Consider the following 13,316-nt stretch of genomic DNA (forward strand, 5'->3'; position numbering starts at 1 on the left):
TTTAATACCTTCAAAAAGTCCCACACAGCACACAGAGCTCCTGCACCAAACACCCCTACACACGGGCTCCTTCAATGTCCATGGGCCGCCTCTCTTCCTCCAGCCACTGGAGCTTCGTACTGCTCCAGCTCCTGACTCTAGCTCCTCAACTGTAGGAAGGTGGCCCTTTTTATATTCACCCGGATGTGCTCCAGGTTCTTGTTGATGACCTTCCGGCGGCACTTCCTGGTGTGGTGGAAGTGCCGCACTAGCACCCGGAAGCACTCCGGGCATCCCTGGAAGGTCCTTCCTCCACCTTTCCAGGTGTGGCGGAAGTGCATATCTCCCGGGCTCCACGATGCTCGTGTGCCCCCTGGAGGTGGCCACGGGCCCCACTGGGTTGGAGCCTCCTTGCTCCATCCCCGTGGTCCACTCCTTATCCAGGGCGGTTGCCCGCTCGTGGCCTGGGGGATGTACAGACTGCCTCCCAGTCCTTCCAGGCATCCCGGCTGGGTCTGGCTCCCAGCCTCCTGCCACACTGCCCCTCCGCAAGCGGAGTCTCGCGAGGGCCTGTCTCCCACAAAGCAGGTCTGAATTGCCCTCATCCAGGGCCTGGTCCTGCAAAATATAACACCCACCCACACTAGGGACAATTTAGAATTGCCAATGCACCTAACCTGCATGTCTTTGGACTGTGGGAGGAAACCGGAGTACCCGGAGGAAACCCACGCAGACACGGGGAGAACATACAAACTCCCATGCAGGGAGGATCCAGGAAGCAAACCCAGGTCTCCTAACTATGAGGTAGCAGCGCTACCCACTATGCCACCGTGCTGCCCCATATATATATATATATATATTGTGATAATTGCCTGGACACCACCAGTCGGAGACCACATCTTTATGAAACACGCACGTTTATTAAACCTTAAATAAACAATTCTCACACTCCACAAAGCACTAAGCAATAATCACCCTTCACTATTTCAGTCCTTTGCCGCCTCTACTCCTCCAGGGAGCTTTGTCCTTCTCCCACTCCCGACTCTGGCTCAATGACTGTAAGGAGTCGGCCCCTTTTATCCCTGCCCAGATGTGCTCCAGGTGGCTGATGATGTCCGTCTTGCAGCACTTCCTGGTGTGGCGGAAGTGCTGCCCTTTGACCCGGAAACACTCCGGGTGTCCCTGGCCTATCCCTCCGCCATCTTGCAGAGTGTGGCGGAAGTAACAACATCCGGGTCCCACGAGGTGTAAAGCGCCCCCAGGCGGTGGCCACGGATCCCAACAAGTCCGACAGTTCTGTTTCCTTTCCCGTGGTCCTTTCCTGCTCCATGGCGGTTGTGCCCTCTTGGCCCGGAAGCTATTCTTACCACCTTCCGGTCCTTTCTGGCCACCTGCGACAATATATATCATGCTGAATATAAAGTTGATTGTGTCTGGCATTTAAGTCTACACCATTTAAGACCATACACTATATTTCACTTCAAAATGTAGCTGGTGCCACCCCTCCGGGCAGTGCTGAGTACCCCTGCTAGTTCACTATATCATGTGAATGTAAAGTATTCTCTGTACCAAGTTCTAGAGCTACTGTGTATTTTTGTCAGATTTTGGCACTTGAGGAAATGAAGGAATGCATTGTGACTTGTCATGTCAGCCATCCGCAGTGATGTGCTACAAAGTGTCTGTGATGGATTAGACTGCAGGAATGACGTGTGCCATGTGACACAAGGGGTGCATACTGAGCATCTTGTATGATTATTTACAAAAATGAGATTTCTCATTCAAAGTAGTCTATTCTTCATGTTCATAGCTAGTTAATACATTATCGAGAAAGTACAATTCTTTTGAATCACCATTTTTTATAATGTAATATATTACTATGAATCACCATGTATATGATTTATAATGTAGTATTTTAGAGGCATAACATATACTATATATTACATATGGCAGATATGAAAAGTACAACATTAGAACATTCAAGATTTAGATGAGCACAGGCTACTCAGCCCAACAAAGCTCACCAGTCATATCCAGTTAATAGATAATAGATAAACATAATAGATAAAGAGAGAGATCCATGCATCAATCCATCTGTTTTCAAAACCGAAGTGGGCTTATCCATCCAAGCCATTTAATTCATTTTTACCAAGTCCAAGCCCATCCTGTCTGCTTTGAGCACAAGGCAGACAGCAGCACCTAACAGGGCACCAGTGAAATGATCCTGGCTGGATCAAATGGAGTGATACTAATGAATATTTTGAAAGAGCTTGGTAAGTTTTTAAAATAATCAGATATACCTTTCTTGAATTCTTTTTGGGGCGGCACGGTGGTGCAGTGGGTAGCACTGCTGCCTCGCAGTTGGGAGATCTAGGGACCTGGGTTCGCTTCCCGGGTCCTCCCTGCGTGGAGTTTGCATGTTCTTCCCGTGTCTGCGTGGGTTTCCTCCGGGCGCTCCGGTTTCCTCCCACAGTCCAAAGACATGCAGGTTAGGTGGATTGGCAATTCTAAATTGGCCCTAGTGTGTGCTTGGTGTGTTTGTGTGTGTCCTGCGGTGGGTTGGCACCCTGCCTGGGATTGGTTCCCTGCCTTGTGCCCTGTGTTGGCTGGGATTGGCTCCAGCAGACCCTCGTGACCCTGTGTTCGGATTCAGCGGGTTGAAAGATGGATGGAATTCTTTTTGTCAGTGATGCCTATAATGTGTATAATGTGGCACACACCAGGCATTTTTTGATAATGTTGTTTACAGCATGAGCCAAAGTTCCAGTTCATTAAGCTTGCATGTCTATTGACTGAGGATGATGGCCTGTTTCTGGACAGATGGACAGTCCAAGGCTAGGAAGTTTGTGAGGCTTTCTTTCAAAGAGACTCCTTGCTCAAACTGAAATAATTTCAGCACCACCTTCTGTCAGTCAGCTCCCTCAGTCTATCAAAGGCGCCCAAATGCCCAGCCGAGGAAGCGACGTTGCCAGTTGTCTCTTTAGACTGGCTATAAGCCTCACTCTGTAGTGAACTGCTTGGTGAATGGCTTAACGTTTATTTATCCCAGACTGCCTTCACTGGGCTGTTAAGGAATTACTCAGCCGGGATCTGACAGATTTTTTTTTTTCCTCTATTATTCTGGTGGGCCTCATCATCCAGTTGGGCTTACTCATATTTAAAAGAGGACAGCGCCGCAGGTCTGAACCGTGGAAGCTCCCTGGGTATCCTTGTGTGTCAGACACAGAGCTTAATTAATCCTGTAAAACAGACTGGCGGTTAACCTAACAAGTCGACTGCCTCTTCTGACTCGCCCCCAGCAGCCCTCCTCCCCCTCTGCTTTCCGCCCCTTGGTACATTTTCTAATCTCTGGTTCGCTGGTTTCCATTTACCTCCAGCTACTAATCTCCCCTCCCTCTCCTTCTCCATCTCTCTCTCTCTCTCTCTCTTTTGTCATCCCTCCTCCCCCTTCATACTCTTTCAAAGCTAGCAGGCTGCAATCCGATCTGTGCGGCAGCTACATGATCTCTTGGAAGCCGTGCCCGCTCTCTCGCTGCCTGCTGCCGAGCGTTTTTAGGTGCCGAACCCCGGGAAGGATGTCTGTATCTCAGCTTTGATTGCCACTGCTGTCCCTCACCCCCTTCCCTTCCCCTTTTCCTAATAACCCCAATTCCCCTCCCCAGCCCTTTTCTCCGAGTGTCCCCCCTCTCAACAATGTTGCCATGCTGCTGCTGGATCCAGCCTCTGCCACTGCTAGCCGGTCTTGTGCTCTGTGTTGCCTTACAGACTGGAGGGGAGCCATGCCCAGCTAACTGCCTCTGTCCAGACCCTCACACGGTGGACTGCAGCAGCCTTGGGCTCACCAGTTTGCCAGACTCCATCCCTTTGGATGTTCGGAGACTCCTGCTTGCCGACAACTTGATTGAACGAATCCCAGCGGATTTTTTGGTACTGTACAGTGATCTGGTGTACCTGGACCTGAGGAACAACTCTCTGTCAGCCATTGAGTTAGGCACTTTTGTCACTTCCTCCAGGCTGGTGTTCCTTGACTTGGGTTGCAACAATTTAACTGAAATCCCTGCAGGAACCTTTGGGGGATCTCATAGCCTGATTAAACTCCGTCTGGGCAGTAACCCGTACCTGTCCATGGTGAGTAAGGATGCCTTCAGTGGACTGACGGCCCTACGGGAGCTGGAGCTGGAACGAAACGCTCTGTATGGCCTACAGGTGGCAGCAGTGAGTCAGCTGCCCTCTCTTAGAGTTTTAAAACTTGAAGGGAATCCTTGGGTGTGTAACTGCAACTTTTCCAACCTGTTTACATGGCTAACGAAAAACTCAGACAAGCTTCCAAGCGGTAAGTTCGCATCAGTCTTTGTGTGTGTGTGTGTGTTTTCTTCTTTTCATTTGACTAATCTGCACGCAGGTGCCATTCATACTCAAAGAATGTTTAAAACCATTAAAGAGTTAAGAAGTACGTGGTTGGAATAAAAACCATCTGGGATTCCAATGTCAAAGTTCCTTAAACTGATTTGCAGAACTGAGTCGGTTAGTCAGCAGCACTGGGAGGCACAGGCACCTACCTGGGCTCCAGTCGCCAAAACTGGAGTAGCTAATGATTTAACGGCCATTACGGTTAACTCCATTATCTTTCATTGATTCCATAGCCAATGACAACTGGATAACAGTTAACAACTCCGCGCACGCAGAATTCATCACCTCCACCGCCTTTAGATAAAGAAACGAAGCTATCCCAATGTAACAGGCGGGCGCTGGATGCTTGAGCAAACCGAGACTCCCTTCATCCCCGGCGTTTCTGGTTACCGCTGCCTTGTGATGCCACCGTTCATATTCTGTGTTGTAAAACAGAAAGCGTTCAACATTTGAACGAATAGTAATAAAAAAAATGCCACAAAAAGAAGGTTCGTTTCTTCTCGTGCCGCCGCGTGTTTGGACTGTACACATGAGCCTGCCGATGAGGTTATTAGGTAATGCCATGTTGTGGGGATTTGCTTATTTTATAATTCTCTATGCTCACACATTTTATAATAATTTCTGCTGTCATTTCATTAAAACATTCTGTCAGTTCTTTTTAAGTAGCACCAAAGTTTTCGCCTGTTCTAATAATATTATTACAAATAAAACAGTCACATTTGTAACACGCCTCCTAGTGCGACTGCCTGAACGGTTAGTTAAATATCGATTGAGTAAATCTTATTTTATCACTAAGCGCTCTGCCAAGTAAAGCCTGACAGGGTACACAATCAAACAATGCATTATCCGCACATAGCGAAAACAACGAATGACCGTTAAATAATTAATAGATACCGTGCTATAAGTGACTGATGAAACAGAATTAGCAAATGAGACTCGGTTTATGAATTAGCCGAAAGTCAGTCAGTCACTCATTTTCCAGCCCACTACATCCTAACACAGGGGTCTGCTGGCGCAAGGCAGGAACAAATCCCGGGCAAAACCTGCACGTCATTGGGAGGAAACCCACACAGACACGGGAAGAACATGCAAACTCTACGCAGGGAGGACCTACGAAGCGAACCCCGGTCCCCTAACTGCGAGGCAGCAGCGTTACCACTACGCCATCCGTCCTTGGCCGAAAGTAAAGATTTCAAATTAAAACATAAGAATTAAGGATGTCGGATTTATTGCTCTATTATTTTGCTCAATTCCGGACGCAGTTTCCGTGCGCACCTCGTGTTCGGCTGTCAGTCTCAAGTCCAGTCAAGCAAAATGACACCTTTTATATACGCACGGCTGGAGTTGTCACGTTGAGGCAGCAGTGCTTGCTCTCTTGTGTTTAATCGTCTACACAAAATGGATTGTGCTTTTTTTTTTTTTTTTGCTTTGTAACGAGAAAGCAAAACCAGATGCGAGTTTCCTACGTTCGCGTGTGTGAAAACGAGATTTCATTTTTTATCAAAGAAAATTAAGTGTAATTTGTGCAAATCAAATCTTTAGCTTGCGCATTTGTTTTTAACATCGTATATCTCGAATCATAAAAAAGCAGCCATAGCTCGTTTCTGTGAGGTCGCAAATACCGTTGCAGACTTTCGGGGGCCGGAGAATTCAAAGACTCAAGCCCAAGACTGAGGACTCATCTGCGCTTTTATACGAACAGACCATCTGGTGGAAGAGTACAGACATTCTGTTTCAAAGTACTAGAAAACTCGCTTCCTTTAGGGATATACGTTTTAATTTCTTCCCTAATTTAGGTTCAATTTTGTGTATTTATTCTATTTGCAAAATGATTATGTTTTCTTTTTTAAAAGTAATAAAAGTTACTTTGCATTGAAACTGAGCTTCTTTGCCGAAGGAATATTCGTTCATTCGTTTTGTGAAAGCGCGTGCGCAGAAAGCTGCGTCCTATTTCTGGATGGGACGCCAAATCTGCACGGGGCACTCGCACAAAGAACACGCATCACCAAACCTACATGTCTTCGGAATGGGATATAAAACCACGGAACTGGCGTGAAATCTTCAAAATAAAGTGCCAAAGCGGTTCTTCAGGGTGATGCCATATAGGAAGAATTTTTGGTTCCAAAAAGACGATTCAACAAAGGACCCTTCATTTAGATTTGTTAGATAAATTCCCAAAAATGACTGTGGGGTAACGGATTTGTGAATTACCGATGGGTTCCTGATTTTCAAAGGGTGTCTTGCTGCATGCAGTCTACCAAATAACTGGTTCTTTAATGGCAATGTATGGTTGTTTACTGATCCTCATAGACCCATTGCTTTGGCAAAGCACCATTTCATTTTGGGAAGAGTTCTTCTCTTATGAAGTTGATTCTTTGTGCTTCAGAAAACTACCTAACATGTAGAAAAAAATCTGAAAATTTTTAATGGATGATAGGTTTCAGAAAACCCGCCGACTTAGTCTGTGTAACTGTATGTATGCAGCAAGAGTCCTTTTAAAAACTTGAGCCATTAGTATTTCACAAATCTGTTACAATCTTCTCATGATTATTTACTGTATGGATCCTGTTACAAATCTAAAGAAATGAAAGGTTCTTTCTGGAACACTCATGTGGAAGGGTCTTTTGGGAACATTAAAAATGGTTCCCTTATGGCATTGCTCTGGTGAACCACTCTGGCACCTTTATTTTTGGTGGGCTACCTATAGGACGCTTACAGATTAAGAAAGCCTGAACCTTGCCTGTGTTATTGTATGCATGCAGCAAGAGTCCTTTTAAAACCATGAGCTGCTGGTATTTTACAAATCTGTTGCCAACTACCCATGGCTATTAACTATACAGAGCCTGTTACAGATCTAAATACATAAATGTTCTTTTTAGAACCTTCATGTGGATGGGTTTTGCACAAACCAAAAATGTTTCCCCCATGGCACAGCTCTGAAGAACCATCAGGCACCTTTATTTTTAAGAATGAGTGTGTATATAATAACAAGTTCAGCTTTTCTTGATCTGTTAGCATCCTGCTAGGGAGCTTACTATACATTAAAGATTTATGTTTTGTCCATATATTAGGTAACTTTTCAAAACACCCTGAAAAAAATAAAAATTCATTTGCAGAAACCCATTCTCCAAAATAAATAGCTCTTTGTCAAACGAAGGCTAGTCAGTCATTTTCCAACCCACTATATCCTAACACAGGGTCACAGGGGTCTGCTGGAGTACCAATCCAAGCCAGCACAAGGCAGGAACAAACCCCTGGGCAGGGCGCCAGCCCACCGCAGGGCACACACCCACACCAAGGATAATTCAGGATCACCAATGCACCTAATGTGCATGTCTTTGGACTGTGAAAGGAAACCAGAGCACCCGGGAGAACATGCAAACTGCATGCAGGAAGCGAACCTGGGTCTCCTTACTATGAGGCAGCAGCACTACCACTGCGCCACTGTGCCACCCTTCAAACAAAGGTTCTACCACACAACTGAGTAAGAGTGGCATTTTAGGACCCGTGTTTTTAAGAAGGCAGGCAGTAAATGGGCTGCCAGTTCTTGGGGCCTAGGATGCCCCAACCATACCGCCTTAAGAATTATTATTACTATTATTATTATTACATAAAGACTGAAAAAAGTTATGCTTGCTCCCCTTCTATAAGGAAATTCAAACAGATTCTTACTTTTCCATTCGTCCATCACAATAATATTTTTCTTATTCTTTTAGAATATTTTAAGCAGCTTCATTTTATACATAAACGATGTTTTGCTTCTTTATATACATTTTCTTGAAAATGCTCGGTTTACAAACAATCAAGAACTCAATCTCTTGAGGACGAGTAAAAGTGAAAAAGAAAAGAGGGAGAGAAAGTGAAATTTGATAACAGTTATTCTGACCTTTTGCAGCAGGGTGCTGCAGTTTGTAGGCTTCCTCAGTTTGTTTAAATCCCATGTCCAGTTGAGTGCAGGAGTTACTGCAACATTGATTCCCATTTGCAGAATCAGAACAGAAGTCTCCGCTAATTTAACAAAGGCACACTGTAAATTAAAGGCATGGAATGACCCCCAAAAAAGGAATTAGATGAAACAAAAAAACACTTGTATGGAGTTTTGTGTGTGCCTGTTTGCTTTTTTTTTTACTTTTTTTACTACAACATCTCCGAGATGTTCTTGTGAAGATAATTGCAGACTTTACTTGTGTGAGTGTGTGTGTGTAAGTTTGCCCTCAAATCAATATGCACCCCTCTCCCTGCACTCTGAAAAACAACGGTTCCTCGATGGCACTATATTTGGTTGTGTGGTTACTCAGAGAACTATTACTTGATAAAGCACCATTGAATTCTGGGATAGGTTCTTTGCCCATGAAGTAGTTTTCTTTGGGGTTTGAAAAGATTCCTAATGTGTAGAGAAAACAGAAATCTTTACTGACTAGGATACAAACAGAGCAAGAAAGTAGAAACTAAGCCTGCGTTACTGTATGCAACGAGTCTGGGGACCCACCAATACTTCACAAATCTGTTATCATCTATACAGGGTTACTTAGTAACAAGCTAAATATATAAAGGTTCTTTCTAACACCTTCATGTGGATGGTTCTTTTAGGAACCAAAACTGGTCCTCTTAAGAACCACTTTGGCACCTTTATTTTTAAGAGTGTGCCTTGTGATCAGCGCTGCCAAGATAAGCCATGGCTCCTTATATCCCGCAAATGGATAGGCAACTTAGAAAATTGATGGGTGGATGGAAAATCAGCAATACTCACCTTGGGAGAGTCACTTTAGAAGGCAAGTCAGTATGTAAGATGATGGAAGGGGATCTCCTTCACTGAAAAGTCATACTGGTGGCTATAAGGTCTCATAGTGTGTGTGTGTGTGTGTGTGTGTGCAGGGCAGGTGAGCATCCTTAGGTGAATAATAAAGGCTATCACTGTTACAGCATAATAATACCATCATCTTTTATATACTCGGTTTTGAAAATATTCCATTTGTATGTACAATGTTTGCCAACATTGCTTGTAAAGAAATCATCATTTTTCAGTTACATTTTTTCATTTTTTACTTTCACATTTTCATTTTTTCAATTAATTTTTTTCATTTTTCACATCATTTTTTAGTTAAGTAGTTCTTAATATCTGTAATTTTTTTTTTTGCATTTTTATATTTTCTTAAACAAAAAAATACATACATGTGAAATAACTGTATTATTGATTTTGGAATTCAAAATGTGAGGATTAGCATATCACATTTCCACACTTCATGCTCATAAATTTGATGGTATCCCTCTGCCTCTTTTCAGTCTATCAAGAGAATAGTAGAAACACAAAGAGAGCGAGAAAGAGAAATTCAGAGACCATTTAATTAGACTCATGTGTCACAGTTTATAAATATGACAGATAGAGAAGGCACTTTATAATTGAAATTTGAAGGACACGATATAACAGGCAGACAGATGTGAAAAAATTACATGATAGCCACATAGACAGACGCACACATACTGCAGATTGGAACGGTACTGTCTGGTTAATTAGATAGATAGATAGATAGATAGATAGATAGATAGATAGATAGATAGATAGATAGATAGATAGATAGGAAAAGCACGATAGATAGATAGATAGATAGATAGATAGATAGATAGATAGATAGATAGATAGATAGATAGATAGATAGATAGATAGATAGGAAAAGCACGATAGATAGATAGATAGATAGATAGATAGATAGATAGATAGATAGATAGATAGATAGATAGATAGATAGATAGATATGAAAGGCACGATAGATAGATAGATAGATAGATAGATAGATAGATAGATAGATAGATAGATAGATAGATAGATAGATAGATAGATAGATAGATAGATTTAAATGACATTATATCATCTCTTAATTTTTTCATCTATAGAAAAGAGAAGAAGAAGATGTAATCCTTTCCAGGACAAGTCTCTGTTTAATACGTATCCAGACTACCTGGCATATTAAAGTAATGTTTAAAAAAATATCCCTTCTGGGCTTTTTGTGTAAGACAACAACATCTTGATTTTAGTTTAAAAGCTAACAGAAGGCTTGTGTCCTTCTAGTCAGAATCCAAATCCCCTTCATCTCCTGTGTTTCATTAAATATTTGGAAAAGCTTTTTGTATATCCACTTCATGTGTCTTGTCTAATGTGATGTTTACTTTAGGATTCTTTTTTAGCAGATCTTGTTGTAAACATTTTACATTCTATCTATCTATCTATCTATCTATCTATCTATCTATCTATCTATCTATCTATCTATCTATCTATCTATCTATCTATCTATCTATCTATCTATCTATCTATCTATCTATCTATCTATCAGAGCTTGTACGTTTTGACTCAGGAGACAATCTGATTAAGTGGTTTTCAAATGTGCCTCTCCCTCCTCACCCTCTTCATCATTCTCTTGATGTATGAATAGGAAGGGGTTTGGGGTGTTACCGCTATAACAATCACCAGTTAGTTCTCCGTCTCTCAATCACAGCCTGCTTCCACATGTCCTTGTGTATTTGTTTTCCTAAATCCCTTGTTCTGGTACATGCTGTTAATAACACTATGTAACACGATAATTGTTTGGATGATTAATTTCCTCACTGCTTGTCACACACACTACTTATTAAATAGCACAGTAAGTATGATTCTTATACACATGAAGTGTGGCCTTGTGGCACTGGCATTTCACTGTCATGTTAAAGTCTCTCAGCTCAGTGTCTGCCTTGAACTCACAGTATGGCATTTTATTTTATCTCTAAAAGATCTTCAGATAGGAAAAACAGGTGCTTCAAACAGAGGTGTGTTTGTTTTCTAATTTTCGTACTGTTTTGCATTTAATGGTTAGGTTTGGAATGTGCGTCAGTTTAAGTTTAAACTGTTAAATCAAACTCACTAAAATGAGTTAAAATAAAGAGTCACCCTGTGAATTTGAGGCAGACACTGAGCTGGGAGACTTCAGCATGACGGTGCAATGCCAGTGCTATAAGGCCACAAGGCCGCACTTCACGTGTATAAGAATCATACTTACTGTGCTATTTAAAAAGTAGTGTGTTTGACAAGCAGTGAGGAAATTAATCATCCAAACAATTATTATTTACAGTCAGGATATCATATATGAAGGCATATACTCCACTGAGCACATTATTAGGAACACCTGCCTGTACACCTGCTTATCCATGCAAGTATCTAATCAACCAATCATGTGGCAGCAGCATAATGCAAAAAATCATACAGATACAGGGCAGGAGCTTCAGTTAATGATCATATCAGACACTAGAATGGGCAGACCACATACCATCTGAAATACTGGGAAGGGGAAGAAAAAAGGAAAGATTTTGTAATGGCCAATCAAATCAATTACTATCATTAATTAATAAGCAAAGCAAGAAAGTCATGCGGACAGCAACAGGGGCAGCTCTAACGTGCACAGTATGCTGAAGAACACACCTTCAGGCTTGATATAAATGTTGAGAACAGTGGCACTTCTCTAATACGTGTTGTCAGATCATTTAGAGTACAACTAAATGATCTGTTTAATACATTTGTATTTTTATATTTGTAATATAATGGAGGCCTGAATCTTGAGATTGCAATGTTTGTGCGCCCTGGAGTGACAGTTCTAATAAGTTCAGTAAGGTAAGTGGAGGCGAATCCATTTGCAACTTTATGAGAGAGAGGGAGGATTTTCAAATTAGCTCTAAAGTTAATTGGTAGTCAATGAATTGATTTAAGAATTGCAGTATGACTCTGTTTCACATTTCTTTTTATGGTCATTTCTCTGTGTTTTAATTTGTAGGGCAGAAAGTGGGTGATTCAAATAGCCATAAAACACTATAATAGTCAATTATGCCTGAGACAAATGAAGGCACGAGTTCATCAAGATCCTTTAGTGATTAGTTATGCATTATTTGTAAGCTGGAGAATGGAGGTTTTACAAAGTCCAGAAATTTGACAACTGAAGCCTAACCTGTGTCACCGATGTCACCTTCTGTATGATTCAGGCAAACAGGCCGGTTGGGTTGAGAGTATTTTCATAAAATTGACAGAGCGAGCATCCAGCACAGATAACTGAAACACAAAAACCTTTGATGTACGTCAGTAAAGTCGTGAATTAATTATTTAAGTGAAGAACACTTTATGGCTACAATCAGTAGTTCTCAAGCTCAGTCTTGAGGTACCAGTGTGGCTGCAGGTTTTCCTTCCCACCATTTTTTCAGTATCAATTCAAACTGTTTAATTACATAGCCTCTTTTCCCCCTATTTTGCATTTAGAAAATTGTGCTATTATATTTACTGTAAAAGGAACTGACAACAGGGTGAAGTCAAAGGGTTGAGGTCAAGCTGGGACCCTGCTTGATGTGAACATAAGTAAAAAGAGGAGTGGAGAAAGAAAAGGACATAGACGTCCTTCAGAGCCTCTCTATCTCAGCAAGGGATCTGAATTGCTCTGTGCTGTAGAGCGCCATTCGGTTCTGTTGTTAGTTCACAAATGGATGCCGACAGCCAGTGACATTGTTCTTTAAGACTGAACCTAAGGAACCATTAAGTGCCACTTCTGTGGAAAACATTCTGCATTGTTCCTGTTCCAAAGAAGGCAGGTGCCACTTCACATCATGACTACAGACCAGTAGCACTTCATAAAGACCTTTGAGGGGCTGGTCCTGGACGATATGAGTCCTCTTGTGGTAGACCACCTCGACCCACTGCAGTTTGCCTATCAGGCAAAGACTGGAGTGGAGTTATCTATCTATCTATCTATCTATCTATCTATCTATCTATCTATCTATCTATCTATCTATCTATCTATCTATCTATCTATCTATCTATCTATCTATCTATCTATCTATCTATCTATTATATAGTGCCTTTCATATCTATCTATCTATCTATTACAGTGCATCTGGAAAGTATTCACAGCGCATCACTTTTT

At 42.0% G+C, this 13,316-nt stretch overlaps 1 protein-coding gene across 1 annotated transcript in view; it reads left to right on the plus strand.

The window, feature by feature from the left end:
- The first annotated feature begins 3,099 nt into the window (after positions 1 to 3,099).
- LOC114656786 (leucine-rich repeat-containing protein 38-like) overlaps positions 3,100 to 13,316 on the plus strand; it is a 90,507-nt gene continuing 80,290 nt past the window's right edge. The window contains exon 1 of the mRNA XM_028808393.2: positions 3,100 to 4,309. Coding sequence (XP_028664226.1) covers positions 3,670 to 4,309 — 640 coding nt within the window. The 5' untranslated portion in view covers positions 3,100 to 3,669. The remainder of the gene's footprint in view (positions 4,310 to 13,316) is intronic.

The sequence above is a fragment of the Erpetoichthys calabaricus genome, chromosome 8, assembly GCF_900747795.2.
Source record: "Erpetoichthys calabaricus chromosome 8, fErpCal1.3, whole genome shotgun sequence".
Lineage (NCBI taxonomy): Eukaryota > Metazoa > Chordata > Cladistia > Polypteriformes > Polypteridae > Erpetoichthys > Erpetoichthys calabaricus.